At 38.8% G+C, this 16,408-nt stretch overlaps 1 protein-coding gene across 3 annotated transcripts in view; it reads left to right on the top strand.

Moving 5' to 3' along the window:
* Positions 1-13,580, top strand: part of LOC121939482 (stromal interaction molecule 1-like) — a 79,860-nt gene extending 66,280 nt beyond the window's left edge. Inside the window, exons 7-14 of one of the 3 annotated variants that reach the window (XM_088088497.1) lie at positions 1,328-1,502; positions 3,120-3,297; positions 3,442-3,609; positions 3,737-3,837; positions 3,998-4,233; positions 6,048-6,134; positions 8,917-8,980; positions 11,147-13,580. In XM_088088497.1, coding sequence (XP_087944623.1) covers positions 1,328-1,502; positions 3,120-3,297; positions 3,442-3,609; positions 3,737-3,837; positions 3,998-4,233; positions 6,048-6,134; positions 8,917-8,980; positions 11,147-11,603 — 1,466 coding nt within the window. In that variant the 3' untranslated portion in view covers positions 11,604-13,580. Of the gene's footprint in view, positions 1-1,327; positions 1,503-3,119; positions 3,610-3,736; positions 3,838-3,997; positions 4,234-6,047; positions 6,135-8,916; positions 8,981-11,146 lie in introns of all 3 variants that reach the window. The other 2 variants (XM_088088496.1, XM_088088498.1) reach the window with 2 other exon arrangements.
* Positions 13,581-16,408: the final 2,828 nt, after the last annotated feature.

Below are 16,408 nucleotides of genomic sequence, written 5' to 3'. Positions count from 1 at the left end.
AGTGGCAACTCCAGAGTGGAAGAGAGTCCAACCCCCCCTCAAGAAGACTGGTTCTGGAGCCCACGCTGTGCGTCGAGGTGAGGCCGACTATATCTAGTCGGAACTTCTCAACCTTGCGCACCAGCTCAGGCTCCTTCCCCACCAGAGAGGTGACATTCCACGTCCCCAGAGCTAGCTTCTGCAGCCGAGGATCGGACCGCCAAGAACCGCCCAACTCACACAGCACCCGACCCCTTTGGCCCCACCTATGGGTGGTGAGCCCACAGGAAGGAGGTCCCACGTCGCCTCTTTGGGCTGTGCCCGCCCGGGCACAGCCACCAGGTGCTTGCCATTGAGCCCCACCCCCAGGCCTGGCTCCAGGGGGGGCCCCCTAACCCGTGTCCGGGCGAGGGAAACTTAGAAACATTTGTCGCATTCATCAAAAGGGGTCCGGTGAGCTACACTTTGTCTGGTCCCTCCCCCAGGACCTGTTTGCCATGGGAGACCCTACCAGGGGCATAATGCTCCCAAAAACTGAGCTCCTAGGATCATTGGGACACACAAACCTCTCCACCACATTAAGGTGGTAGCTCAGGGAGGGAGGCCTTGCTATAGTCTTGGTTTCTGATCATTTTTTCAACATGTCATATTTTTGTGATTATAAATGTTTTAACAAAATTCTATGCCATGGCGTGTCTCGGCACACTATTTTATGCTGTTTTTGGGACATTTTTCTCAAAACTTTAGTATTGCATTTGTGGCTTGTTATTTTTGACATGCAATTATTTTATTTTTGGCAGTTTTTCCAACATTTTATGCTATGGCGTGTCTTGGCACACTATTTTATGCCGTTTTCAGATGAACTGTATAAAATAGTGTGCTAAGACATGCCATGGCATAGAAAGAATGACAGAAAATGCTATACTATGGTGTGGCAAAAAATTTCAAAATTTGGCATGTCCCAAAAACAGCTGAAAATCCCTTTAAATAGTGGGCCGAGACACGCCATAGCAATGAAGGTTGTAAAAATGGACAAAAACACCATAATATAGAATGTTGAAAAAATTACCCAAAAAACAGTACTGTAGTATGGCAAAAAATGTCAAAAAATGACGTCCCAAAAACAGCTGAAAAACGCATACAATTGTGTGCCGAGACACAACCGACAATTACCATTGTATTGTCATTTTCTGACTTTTTTTGGCAATATGTTATAATATGATGTTTTTTTGCCATTTCTGCAACATTTCATGCTATGTTGTGTCTTGGCAGTTTTTTTTTTTACACCAAACCATACAATGACCTGTGATTTTTATTTTAATGCTTATGTGCGTTTTTTCTCATGTAGGTAGACATAGCAGGTGGAAGGACCTGGTACTGAGTGTGTCCATCCTGATGGCACTGGGCGGTTGCTGGTTCGCCTACATCCAGAACAGGAAGTCCAAAGACGACTTGGGGAAGCTGGTGAAGGATCTGGAGGGTTTGCAGAGGGCCGAGCAGAGCCTGCTGGACCTGCAGGAGAAGTGAGTACACCACACACCGATTAGCAGCACTGCTCTTACTATCACAACTAATGCTAACATGGTTTTTCCTTCAACCATTACGAGTGTAAATAGCTGCTGAAACAGCTTCTTATACCAGACTCTGATTTAAAATTAAAATAACTTAACCTTTAAACTCTGACTGAGCTGCAGACCGAGGAGGAAATAACTCATCTGCTGCATATGTGTGTGTGTGTGTGTGTGTGTGTGTGTGTGTGTGTGCAGATGGTCTCTGAAGAAGCTTTCTTTCTGCAGTCCTTATAAGGTCAAAGAATAGCCTGCAGCTCACACACACACACACACACACACACACACACACACACACACACACACGCACACACCTGCATGTACATACTAACATACTTAAAGACATCACACATTCACACACTTGGCAGAGAAACACACTGTGTGTGTGTGTGTGTGTGTGTGTGTGTGTGTGTGTGTGTGTGCCAAATAAATAACAAATAACAAATATGACTACTACACACACAGTACTACTGCTGCTACAGTTAATAAGACTTCTGCTGCTATTAATACATCTTTTACTCTGTCAAATACTAGTATTAACAAGATTACAACCATCACTGTACAAAAATATTATACTAATACTATTATTTTATTATATTTATTATAGTATGTTACCAAAAAGTCATACAATATGTCATAATATGTCATAGTGTAATATATCAACTAATCCAAAGTATAGCATGTTGAAAAAAACTAATAGTGAGTCATCCAAAATTTGTAGTATAATATGTCGTTAAAGGGTCATAGTATGACATTGTGTCAAAAAGTCATATTATAGAATGTCATCAAAAAGTCCTAATATAGCAAATCGAAAAAAAACATAGTATAGTATGTCAAAACAGTCATTGGAAAGTATGCTGTTAAAAGAAGTCTTTAAAAAAAGTCACACTTTAGTATGTATTAAAAAGGTCGTAGTATAGTATGTCGAAAAAAGTCAAAGTCAAAAACGGCATTAGGTTATTTATACACAGCAGAGGCAAAGAGGAGTGCCTGCTGCGCTGCAGTTATGGATCCGAAAAAACGTTAGATATTAGACTGACACCATAGATAGTATGACCCAAAAAGTCATACAATAGTATGTCATAAAAAAATCATTAAAAGTTGTATAAATGAAATTCATCAGTTTGTTGTAAAAAAAAAAAATAGTATGAATTATTGTGAAAAAGTCAAAGTATAGTATTTCGTTAAAAGGTCATAGTATAGTATGTCATTGAAAAGTCATAGTATAGTAAGTTGTAGTACAGTAAGGAAAAAAGTCATAGTATAGTAAGTCATAGTACAGTAAGTCATAAAAAGTCATAATATAGTTAATCGCAGTACAGTAAGTTAAAAAATTCATAGTATAGTAAGTTGTAGTACAGTTAGTCATAGAAAAGTCATAATATTGTAAGTCCTAAAAAGTCATAGTATAGTAAGTTGTGGTACAGTTAGTTTAAAAAAGTCACAGTATAGTAAGTCATAGTACAGTAGGTCGTAAAAAGTCACAGTATAGTAAGTCATAGTACAGTAGGTCGTAAAAAGTCACAGTATAGTAAGTCATAACTCACAGCAGTCGTTGTTGTCGTCCGTCAGGCTGCAGAGGGCTCAGGAGGAGCAGCGCTGCGTTCAGGTGGAGAAGGTGAAGGTGGAGGAGGAGCTGAGGAACGAGATCAGCTCGGCCAAACAGGAAGCTCAGCGGCTCAGAGAGCTGCGGGAGGGAACCGAGAACGAGAGGAGCCGGCAGAAATACGCCGAGGAGGAGCTCGAACAGGTAGACAGATGGTGTGGATTCACTCCACCGGATACGCTACGTATATTCTGCTACTTTCTCACCGTGAGATGTGCTGAAGAAATATATACAGTAATCCGCCCTCGGCGCGCTCCCTCCAAAGGCTCACCTCTGCGTGTTCGGCAGGTTCGTACGGCGCTGAAGAAGGCGGAGAGGGAGCTGGAGTCGCGGCCTCACTGGGCTCCACCGGAGGCGCTGCAGAAGTGGCTGCAGCTGACGCACGAGGTGGAGGTTCAATACTACAACATCAAGAAACAGAGCGCAGAGAGGCAGCTGCTGCAGGCCAGGGAGGGGGTGAGGACACACACTCACACACACACTGACACACACACTGACACACACACTCACACACACACTCACACACACTGACACACACACACAGACACACACTGACACACACACACTGATTTTGGTGTTTCAGGCGGAGAAGATTAAGAAGAAGCGGAGCTCTCTGTTTGGGACGTTTCATGTGGCTCACAGCTCCTCGCTGGACGACGTCGACCACAAAATCCTCTCTGCTAAGTGAGTGACCTTTGACCTTATATTTTTCTGCCTAATTTCAGAGGTAAATGTACTCTTTGCCACATTACATTTACGGTGACATATATCACATATTACTCTCAGCAGTGTCAACAGCGTAAAATGTCTCTTACCTGCAGCTGCCTCTCCTGTCCCCCCTCAGACAGGCCCTGGCCGAGGTGACGGCGGCCCTGCGCGAGAAGCTCCACCGCTGGCAGCAGATCGAGTGTCTGACGGGTTTCTGTCTGGTCAATAACCCCGGACTGGGAGCGCTCGCCGCCGCTCTCAACCTCGACCCGTCCTTCCTCGGCCTGCGACCGCCGACCCCTCAGCACCTGCTCCTTTCCGATGACCTCGACGACATGGACGAGGACATCTTGTCTCCTGGGACGCTGCAGTGTAAGTAAATGAGAGGTTTGATCTGAACACTTGTGTCACCGTGAATCTTAAATCTGTTTTTACGCCTCTGCACGGGCGATAACCGCGGCATAATGTCTCCTGGTTAACTGACCATCCGTCCTACTCTCGTGAACACAATATCCGAAGAACACATCCAGGGATTTCTTCAGATTTGGCACAGACGTTCACTTGGACTCAAAATTTGACTGATTTGATTTTGGGGGTCATTGTTCAAAGGTCAAGGTCACTGTAAAATTGTATTGATCACTTTCTCACAAACACAACATTCAAAAACGGGGGAGATTTCATAAATTTAGCACAAACGTCCATTTTGACTCAAGATTAAACTGGCTAGATTTTGGTGGTCAAAGGTGCCAGAAACCTTTTGTCTGCCTTATTCCTGCGACTCAGTAAAATTCCTTGAGAGAATTTCTTTGGCACAAACATCAACGTGGACTTAAAAACGAACTGATTTTAGTGGTCAGTGGTGAACTATGTCAAGGTTGCTGTGACTGATTCTCTTTCGTTCTTGTGAACGCATTATGTCAAGAATATCTCAGAGGACTTTTTCTTAAATTTGGCAAAAACGTCAACTTGGACTCACCAAGGATCTAATTAAATTTTGAAGGTTGAAGTTCAAGGTCACAGTGACTTTCCATGCATCTCATTCTCATGAAATAAATAATTCAAGACAGCGTTTAGGGAGTTTCATACGTTTTGGCACAAAGGTACACTTGGACCCACCAGTGAACTGATTAGATTTTGAGGGTCAAATGTCAAGGTCACAGTGACCTTGCATCCTCCCCATTCTTGTGAGCATAATATCTCAAGAACACCATGAGGGAATTTCTTAAAATTTAGCACAAACGTCCACTTCAACTCAAAAATGAACTGGTTAGAATTAATTGGTCGATGGTCAAAGGTGAAGGTCGCTATGACCTCTTTTGCCTCATTCTTGAAAGCTTTATCTCAAGGCTAGCTCAAAAGATTTTTTTTTTTTAATTTGTCACAAACATCCACCTAGACTTAAAAGTGATCTGTTAAGAATTAGGTGACTGATAGCCAAAAGTTAAGATAACTGTGACCTCTTCTGTCCCATTCTTGTTAACTCTATGTCTCAACAACAGCTCCAAGGATTTTTTTCCTTTTTGGCACAAACGTTAGCTTGGAATCAGTGATTAACTGATAAGTATTTAAAGGTCAAAGTTCAGGGTCAGTGTGACCTTGCATCCATCTCATTCTCATGAAATCAATAATTCAGCAAGTTGTTGAGGAAATTTAATACATTTTGGCACGAACATCCAGTTGGACTCAACAATGAACTGATGAATTTCAAACGTAAAGGTCAGTGTTACCTTACATCCATGTCATTCTCATCAACCCAATATCTTCATAATACCACAAGTGAATTTATTCAAATTTGGCACAAACTTCCACCTCGACTCAAGAATGAACTGGTTAGAATTTTCTGGTCAAAGGTCACTGTGACCTCATGAAAAAAAGTGCCTGGCTATAACTCACAAATTCATACATTAATTATGACAACATTTCACACAAATGTCTAATCAGATAAATTTATAAAGTGATGACATTTTATATCCTAAAGGTCAAAGGTCAGCCTTCACCCTTTAAATCCCTCGACAGCAACACTAATCGCTTCAGGTTCCTTACGGAGGCTCATGAGGGACAAACTGTGCCAGAGTTACCTGACCCCCCCTCCTCTCAGCTCACCTGTGGTCCGCTCACTGTCTCCTTCCCTTCGTCTCATTGGTTCCTCTTTTCTCGGCGTCTCTCTCTTGATTGGCTCCCTCCAGACGCAGCGTGGCAGATGGACCGGCGAGTGAGCGACCTCTGGCCCCTGGGCGCCATCGCAGACACCCAGTCACCATGGAAACACTCCGGTTGGCCCCTCCCTCCTTCAGCCTCCCTCTCTCTGATTGGTTCATACCTCTGCGACTGACGAGCTCCTCCAAACTCTGTCAGGGTTCCCACAATAAAATACAGCGTTAATCTCCAAAACAAAGTTATAATTATGAAATTAACTGCAAAATAAAATGATATAATTTGAAATATTAAAATAGACTTTTATAATATTTTCTGAAATACAATCATTAAATGGGTTTGATTTATTTTAAAAACATGGGAAAAAAGGAATGAGGAACTTGGAAAGGAACATCCATAAATTGCAAAAAAAAAAAAGGAAAATGTGACAAAAAAATTATCTTGAAAATTAGCTGTTGGGAGATTATCTGCATTTATTTTTTTTAAATGGGAAAAATTATGTATGTAAAATGTTGTTATGGAATTTTATATATATATATATATATATATATATATATATATATATATATACTTTTTTTTTTTTTACCACTTTCTTAAGGTCAGTTTCTGGTTTCTTTTTGTTTTTTTTTACTTTTTTATTGTAACATTTTACTAATTTTTGGGCCATTTCTTTGTTTTTAAAGAAATCATGCCAATTTGCTCAGGTTCCAAAAGAGTTAAGCAAAATTATTTTATAAATAGTGCATGCTTATTAAAGTTTAAAATATGTTTCTGTTAATTATTTTCAACTATTTTAAAATTAGGTCGTTATTTTGTAAGATTATGTTTATATTTGTTGCATGCTATTTTTATTGTAAAATACATTTAAATTAATTTTTTAAATTACTATTTCAGTTACTAGTTATTTTTGTTGCAGAAATTTCAAAATCAGAAATTTCAGTTTAATTTTGTGTGACTGTTTTTGTTTTTTGGTTTTTTTTACATTCAATAGCTTTGATAATTTTTGAAGAAAAAAATTAAAATTTAAAATAATGAACATTTAAAATCTGATGAAATCTTAAATCAAAGAGCTTCACTCTTTCACACAGAGGTATAAATCAACCAGAAGACGTTCACATGAACATTTGTAAAAAGTCAAAGTTCAGCCAAAATTTTGAGGTTAAACTTTCTGATTATTTGATGGTAAAATTAGGAAATGATAAATACGAGCAGCTTCATGTCCATGTGAACGCCTCCTCACCTGCTCAGCTTCATCCTCCTCCTCCTCCCTCCGTCTGATCAGGTCACGTGTTTTCCAGAGGAGTCTCTTCCTCTTCCTCTTCCTCTTCCTCTTCCTCTTCTCACCCTCTGAAGACCTGGAAAAGTCGACACTGTTTTAACATCAGCTCACCTGCTCTCCCTCCTCACTAACGTCCACTTTCAGGTCGCAGCGAGCACAAAAACATGTTTCCTTTGGATTTCAGCTTCGGCACGAGTGCGTTCACACGGCTGAATGTTTCGACCCCAAACATCCATTTTGACAGATTTTTTTTTCAAAGCTAAAAACTAACAGCACCTGAAAATGTGTATTTATTTATTTTTTCATAACATTTGGCAGCATTTAAAAAAAGGAAAATGGATGTCTGGTGTTGAAATCGTATTCAAGACTTTGATTTAAAAAAAAAAAAGTCTGTGTCTTTAAAGAAGCTTTTAAGTTGAATTAATGTAAAATTTTAAAATATCTTAATTTTTATGAGTTTTACTCATGTGCTCTTGTTTCAGAGTTTACACATTTTATGACTTTGGGGGATTTAGAGTTTACGAGTTTTCAAGATTTAGGGTTTATAACTTTTCCAGTGGTCAAAATTTAGAATTTCTGCATTTTATGAGGTTTTATTTTATTTTTATTTTTTGGGGGATTTAGAATGTAAGAGTTTTCCGGATTTAGAGTTTATTAGTTTAACTACCAGTCAGACTTAACGCATTTAATGAATTTTTAGGGATTTAGAGTTTACGAGTTTTATATGTGGTCTGAATTTCACAAGTTTTCAGAAATTAGGTTTTACAACATTTGTGATTTTCAGGATTTGGAGTTTTCAGTTTTTGGGATTTAAAATTTACAATTTGTATCTGTTTTCGAGTTTAACAGGTGATTATGATTTACACAGTTTTTCAGGATTTCAAATTACAACCTTTGCGTGTTTTCAGGATTTTGAGTTCATGAGTTTTTAGGATTCAGAGATTAGATGTTTTACAAGTGGTCAGAATAAAGTTTGCACATTGTAGTTTTTTGGGATTTAGAGTTTATGAGTTTTCAAGATTTAGATGTTTTATGGGTCTGAATTTAAAGTTTAAGCATTTCAGAAGTTTTCGGGATTCATAGGTTAAGTGTTTTAAAGTGGTCAGGATTATTATTTAGACATTTTAAGTTTTCAGGATTTACCTCTTCACCTTTTTGTAAAAAACAAAACACAGTTTACATCTGAGATGAAAAAAAGCCTCTTCTGTCTAAACACTGACATTTAGGCTGAATCTAAAAACAGTTTCTGTGCAGAGAAAAGAGTTAACTCTGAAAACCTCAAACAACTGATTTACAAACTTTCTCTCTGAAGCTCAAAACTAAAAGACTCTTACATTTTTTCCGAATCTGTTTGACATTCGGGTATTTCTGGCACACTGCGGATCACGCGGCACGCAGCATGCTACATTTTGGTCCAATCAGTCCGTGCTGCGAGCATCGCAGGCGGTTTCGAACGCAGTCTACGTTTCGGATAAACGTCACTTTATCACGTTTTGCACCTTTTCTGTGTAACACCTGCTGGGTTTGTGCACACGTAACTCTTCAGTTTTATCAAGTCTGAACTTCCTGTGCCTCTGCTTTTCAAAATAAAACTAACTGCTGTCCCTGGCCCTCTCCTGCAGCTCAGAGTCTGATGCCCCTGCGGCAGAGGATGGGAGACCCCGCTCTCATGTTCAGCTCGCAGAGGTTGGTTGAAGGGCGGGGCTTACCTCAACAGGAAGGGCGTGGCCCGTTCACGGCGTCTCGTCCTCCCAGCGGCCGCCAGAATCGCAGCCGCTCCATTGGCCAGCTGGAGTTCCTCCCCGTGCCCCCCCCCCCTCTGTCCTCCTCTCTGTCTCACCCGTCCATCGGCCCCGCCTCTCCTCCTCACCCGCCCGTCATCTCCTTCTGTCCTCCCCCGAACTCCTCCTCCTCCTCTTCCTCCTACTCTGAGGGCGCCGCTCATTTCTCCGCTCTGCTCCTTCAGTCTTCTTACTTCCGCTCTGTGGAGGCGTGCGGCCTCCCGCCTGCAGGGGGCGCCGCGGCGGGCCGGAGGCAGCGCTGTCGCTCCGGCAGCTTCGGGTATCTTCCTCTGCACGGGCGTTTGCCGTCGACACTGACGAACTAACAAAACCGGCCTTGAATACTCAAACGCAGATTTGTTCCAAACTTTTCGTGTGAAAGACGCAAGAATTTTTAAGATTTATTGTTTCAGATTTCTGAGTTTTCCGAGTTTTTAGGAATTAAAGTGGTTTCAGGTTTTTGGGATTTAGAATTCAGAACGTAGTTTGGGATTTAGAGTTTACGAGTTTTCAGGATTTAGAGTTTACGAGTTTTCAGGATTTAGAGTTTACGAGTTTTCAGGATTTAGAGTTTACAACTTCAACCAGCGTTCAGATTTTAGAGTTTATGCATCATGTGTTTGTTTTTTTTGCTGTTTTTTTTCAGAATTTAGAATTTCTGCTTTTTATGGGTTTTTTTTGAGTGTTTTGTTGTTTTTATGTTTTTTGAGTGTTTTTTTGGTGTTTTTATGTTTTTTTGAGTGTTTTGTTTTTAAGTTTGTTTTCAGGATTTAGAGTTGACGAGTTTTATGGATGGTCTGAATTTAGAGTTTACACGTTTCTAAAGTTTTAAGAAATGAGGCTTTTCAACATTTATCAGTTTTCAGGATTTCGAGTTCACAAGTTTAACAGGTGATCATGATCAACAGTTTACGAACTTTAGGAGCGGCCAAACCTTAAAGATCAAGCATTTTTTGGAATTCAAAGTTTACGAATTTTCAGGATTTCGAGTTTACAGTTTTTCAGAATTTAGCGTTAAGTAGTTTTACGAGCGGTTGTGTTTCTATAAAAACAGATTCATCAATCAGATGAAGGCTTTTTTATGTTCACCTCAGTTCAGTTTTTACGAACAATTCTTAAAAAAAGAAAAATAAAACACTAAAGAAGCGTTCGCCTCACTGCAGTAATTTCATCTGTTTTTCATCCTGCTACACTTTATCTGTCATTTCTTATTCACTCTAAGCTTTGCTTTGTTTTATTCAGCCTTAACATCATTGCTTCAGCTTTCTAATTCTGTTAATCAGGGTTCAGACAGTCATGAAAAACCTGGAAAAGTTTTGGAATTTGCATAATTTGCCATTTTTTTCTTTAAAAATCACCAAAAACTAAAAAAGAAAACAAAAAACAATTGTCAAAATTAAAAAAGAAAAAAATTTAAAAAAAAAAAAATTTTAAATTCACCAAAACTTTTAAAGATTTTTTTAATTTTGTCAATTTTTGGAGAAAAAAAAATTGTCAAAAGATTTTAAAGAAAAAATCTATTTTTAAAAAAATTGCCAAATTTTGCCAAGAATTTAAGAAAAAAAACATCACCAACATTTTTTGTTAGAAAATCTAAAATATAAAATACCAATTCACTCAATTTTCTTTAAAATTCACCCAAATTTTTTTAAAATGCCTTTTTTCTAAAGATCACCAATTTTTTATTTAAAAATTAAAAAAAAAACACAACACCAAAAACATCCTCAATCTGAGCTTTAAAATTGCCATTTTTTTAATTGCCAAGAATTTTTAAAAATAGACACATCGCCAATTTTTTTTCTTTAAAATTTGCCAAAACTTAATAAAGAAACAAAAGTGGCCCAAAATTTGAGGCTTTTAAAGTTTGCCTCAGTCACTGGAATGTGTAAAATGTGTTTGAACTCTGATTAATACTTTTTAATGTTTGTTTTTGTCTTCATTTGTTGGTTTTTATTAAAGTATTAAAATATTTGCCGTTTTTTAACAGACGCATTAATTCTTTATTTTCCATCTTTTTAGATCAAACGTCAGAAACGTTCAGCTGACGTTTTTCTCTCTCTCCGCCTCTCAGGGACATCATGAACCGCTCCGACTCTGACTCCGCCCTCCCTCTCTCTCACGGCGAATCACGAAGCTTATACGGCTCCAAGCCCTTCCTCCTCTCGTCCAGGCTCCACCCCCTGCAGGGTTCGGGCTCCAGGATCGGAGGAGGAGGAGGAGGAGGAGGAGGCGGCCTGGAGAAGAGCTCCAGCCTCGGGGAGCTGAGGGGCAGCCCAGCCGCCCTCCTCGCCGCCTCCTGCTCCACCCGCTCACTCTGCATCACATCCGACGCCGCCGCCGACCTCCCCACCGCCTTCTGCTCCTCCGCCTCCTCCAGCTCGTCAGGCAGCGGTCGCGGGACGGGCGTCCAGCTCCCGACCAGGAGGAGCCCCGTGGAGGAGGACGGAGGTGAGGAGACCGAGTCGTCCAGCAGCCGGAGGCGAAACGCTTTTAATAAGATCTTTAAGAAGAAGCAGGGACGCCACTGAACACCTCCAAACGGCTCCAAACGGCTCCAAACGGCTCCAAACCCAACTGAACGCCTCCAAACGTCTCCGAACGCCTCCAAACGGCTCCAAACGGCTCCAAACCCAACTGAACGCCTCCAAACGGCTCCAAACGGCTCCAAACGGCTCCAAACCCAACTGAACGCCTCCAAACGGCTCCAAACGGCTCCGAACGGCTCCAAACGCCTCAGTACACCTCTGATCTCAAAACTCACAAACTTCTTTTATCGGACAGCGAGATCTTCGTCTTCATTATGATTCAGGATTCATGCAAATTTTTAACAATAAATTTCCAGGACTTTTCCAGGACTTTGAGGCAAATTTTAAGGACCACACATTCTCTGAAATACTCATCAGCTCTTTTTCATTACTGTCAAATATATTTTTAAAGATAAATAATATTTAAAAATGAATGAACTCAGAACAGGATCAGAACTGACTATTGAAATATAATTCAGGGACTGTTTGTTATTTATGAGGGGGCTCAAAAAGGGGGAGGAATGTCAAATAAGTTTTGAAAGGCTGGGGCGGGACTTAGGATTTTTTGTTTTGGCTTAAGAGGAGGGGCATAAAACTTAAAATGGCTGGATTTTGTCTTTATTTCACATTTTAGTTTTTTTCTTTCTAAAAATTCGGGCCATTTAAAAAAAACGTGGCACACGAAGGAGGTTCTCACGATTTGCTTTCTGTAAAATGTTTTGGCAATTTTCTTTTTCTGTTAAAAAAATTTTGGCTTTTTTTTCTTTTAACATTTTTGGCAATTTTGCAAGAAAAAAAATAAATATATAGTTTAACTTAAACATTTTTTAGAAAACATTTTTGTTGAATTTTTAACAAAAAAAACATTTTGGTTTTAGGGGTGGAGCATACAACTTTAAATGGGTGCATTTCGTATTTCTTATTCTGTATTTTTTTTTCCTTAAAAATGGTGATGGTTAAAGAAAGACATTTTAACAAATTTTTTTCTGCATTTTTGGAGGATGATTTTTGAAGACATATTTGGGGTTTTTGTTTTTTTCCTTTAAAGATTTTGGGGTTTTTTAAAAAAGGGTATATTTAGTTTTCCAAAACTTTTCCAGGCTTGGAAGTTCCTATTTTTTTTTTTTTTTTAATTTTTATGTATCTTCATCATGATGCAGGAAACAAACTCGCTCACAGGGAACATTTTAATGCTTCACTCAGGCGTTTTTCTTTAAACAGTTATTTTCTGTCACTCTGAGAAAAGATTGAACTCACCGAGACGAACGACGAAACCTCCTCATGACGGCCAGGAAGACGTGCACATGGACACCAACGAAGAAGAACAAGAGAAAACAAAAATGAAATTAGAAACATTTTTAACTTTGAGAGTTAAAGACATGATGAAGAAATCTAAAACTCGGACAGAAAATAATCCATTTTTAAACCAAAGAGTCGACTTTTTCTTCAGGGTGTAAAATTCTCCAAAAAACAGATTTACAGCGTTGTGAAAACTACAGTCACCAGGTACATTTGTGCCAAAATTAAAAAACTTCCCTCCCGCTGTTGTTCAGATAAAACTCCAAAAACACATTAAAAATCAGATTTTTTTAGCAAAAATCATCAAAAATAAAACCAGAAAAACACTTAATATATTTAAATGTAAGTAATATAAAATATATTAAAGGTTACCTTTTTGAAAGTCGTGAACAGCTGACAGGTCACATGACGACACGTTCGTCTGTTTACGATGGTTCTTCATGGGTGTGCAGTGCATTGTGGGACACTGACTTCATACAGCGGGCTGCGGACACGACCGCGTGTCCTCTGTATGTCAGGTGCATGATGGGAGCTCACGGGGTCGTCTGTAAACGTGCTGTTTTTGTTTCATATGTATATATCAGAGTGGAGTTATTATTAGTTATTATCGTATTGAGTTTCAGCGTCAGTTTGGTTCACGATGGAAGTTTGATCATAAATAAATCATCTGTTGACTTTTGACTCTAATTTGAATTATTTTTATATTTATGTATCGCTGATCAGAGAAATTTAACCCTCGTGATAACTGTGTGTGTGTTGATGCATGTGTCCTAAATGTAGTCCAGATTGTGTATCTGAGTGTAATCAGTGAATTTGCAGCTCAGCTCCTACAATAAGTCTAAAATACACTGTGGAAACTAAATAGTTACATTCAGACTGTTCAGGTCCAAAAATGCTCCATTGAAACCCATTCAAACTGACATTTTTGATCCCACAGCCATCAGAGCAGAAAAACAGGACTTGTATTATTTCTGGGTGTCATTCTGGGCTTTTGACTCTGAATTTGTCATTTTGACTATTTTCCACCTGATGAGGTCATTTTAACCATATTTGGCTTATGGAGGAAATACATGCTATTTCCACTAGGTGACCTGTCACAGTCAATGTAGCTGCTGATCACTGACATATCCCAGACTGTCAGCAGCTACACTCACACACTGACATATCCCAGACTGTTAGCAGCTACACTCACACACTGACATATCCCAGACTGTTAGCAGCTACACTCACACACTGAGGAGGAGGAGACTCAACTTCATTCAATATTTGTGTTTTTTCATCTAAAAACATCATGAAATCACGACAAAACCCGGCATTTAAAGGGTTAAAATTCTGGAAAATAATAAATATTTGATTTTTATAATTAGGACTGATGTTGGTTAAAAAAATAATCTGGATAAAAATAAAAATCATATTAATGTATAGTATCTATAGCTTGATTTTGTGTGCAGAGTAGTATCAGTGTGAGTATTTGCACCAGAACAATAATGCTTAAAAATGTAGCTGCTGATCATTAACAGATCCCAGACTGTCAGCAGCAAATATAAAATTGTTTTTTTAAAAATCTACTTTGCATGTAGCATATTAAATAATTCTTATTTTTTTCTATCTAAAAACATATGACATCATGACAAAAACCTGGCACTTAAAGGGTTAAAATTCTGAATACTGAAGAATATTTGATATTTCTGATTAAGACTGATGGTGAAAAAATATCTCAGTGAAAGTAGAAAATCATATGAATTTGTTTATTAGTGCGTTCACTGAAATGTCAGCTGCTGCAGACACAGAGACGTCTGAAGGTTAACCAGCAGGTGGCGGCACAGACTGGAGACAGGAAGCAGCTGGTCTGTGAGGGGTTAAATTCTGCTGCTGCACCTTTAAAAACACAGAGAGCCTCATGAGTCCACCTGAAGACCAAACTCAGGGCTTACAGCACACACACTCTGCTCCTTCAAAGTAAAAGTCACAAAACACAGCAGCTTCCTTTTCACATCCAGAACAGACACGAGTCACGAGTCAACGCCAACAAGTCCTGAGTAAAAACAGCAAGTCTCAAGTTAAAATAAGTCACAAGTTAAGATATCAAGTCACAAGTTAAAATATCAGGTCTCAAGTTAAGATAAGAAGGCACAAGTCAAGATAACAAGTCTCAGGTCATAATAAGTCAAGTCACAAGTTATGATAACAAGTCACTGGAAAAGTGATTGTGAAGTTCCATGACTTTTCCAGGTTTTCCATGACCTTTGGAACCCTGATTTCACACAAACAGCTGTTTCATCGAACAGCTGTCCGCGAGTCAGGACTTGTGTGGGACTCGCTGGCTGCTGAAACACATTTTTGGTCAAACATACAGAGTTTGTGTTTTTTCGTCTTCGCGTCACAGACGCTGGTAAATGTTGCGTAACGTCTTTTTTGTCACATTTCCTGTCGCATTAATTTCACCTTATAAGGTTTCCTCCTTCACAGCGCTGCGTTTCCTCCCGCCGTCTTCGCTCCTCCGTCCAACCACGTCCTCCCGCTCAGAGGACAAACCGCCAGCTGTGATTGGTCAGAAGACCTGAAGTTCACCTGAAAGGAGAAACAGATATTAACTCTTTTGTCGAAGTTTCTGCAGAAACAAAAGTCAAACTGCTGCTCTGCGCTCCTCAAACGCACCACAACCAGCTGCTCTCGACCAAAAAATATTCAAAACAAAAGAAAAAACCATCAGTACATAAAATAAACACATGCACATAAACAAGCAAAAGACAGTCTGCAGTTTTAGCTGCAAAATATGTGAAATATTGTCATAAACTGAGAGAAACAAGCTCTACACTAAATGTTTCTATGCAACTAAAATATAATACGTGTCTAAAATATACTTCTGCAATGTTTTTATTCATTTAATCAACAGTGTCAGAAAAACACTGATGCCAATAAAGTTGATTTGAATTTGAATCAGCGTGAAGCTGCAGAGAGCAAAGATGACAGACTGGGCGGTTTCGGGTCGTTTTCGGGTCACACTGTGCAGAGAAAAGTGAGCGTGGGCGTTTTTTTTAATTAAATTACAAATTACAAGAATAATCTAAAATAAAATAATAAAATGTATTCTGCTACATTTTCTTTGCAGACAGTCAGGAGTATGTAAATAAACACCTGAAATCTTTCAAAATAAATGAGATCTGTATGTATGTGTGTGTGTGTGTGTGTGTGTGTGTGTGTGTGTGTGTGTGTGTGTGTGTGTGGTTGCACTGGATGCACGCTGTGTGTGTTCATGCTTGTTATACGTTTTCTAAAATAAGATGAAAGTTTATGACAATATTTGCTGAAATGTGATGAGTTTGTTTGTTTGTTGGATTATTATTATTATTTCTATTATTATTATTATTATTATTATTATTATTATTATTATTTCTATTTCTATTTCTATTATTATTATTTCTATTTCTATTATTATTATTATTATTATTATTATTATTATTATTATTATTATTATTTCTATTTCTATTATTATTATTTCTATTTCT

The sequence above is a fragment of the Plectropomus leopardus genome, chromosome 15 (assembly GCF_026936395.1).
Source record: "Plectropomus leopardus strain MGB_pleo_1.0 chromosome 15, ASM2693639v1, whole genome shotgun sequence".
NCBI lineage: Eukaryota > Metazoa > Chordata > Actinopteri > Perciformes > Serranidae > Plectropomus > Plectropomus leopardus.
The sequence above is the reverse complement of the archived record's forward strand: the minus strand, read 5'-3'. Positions and strand labels throughout refer to the sequence as shown.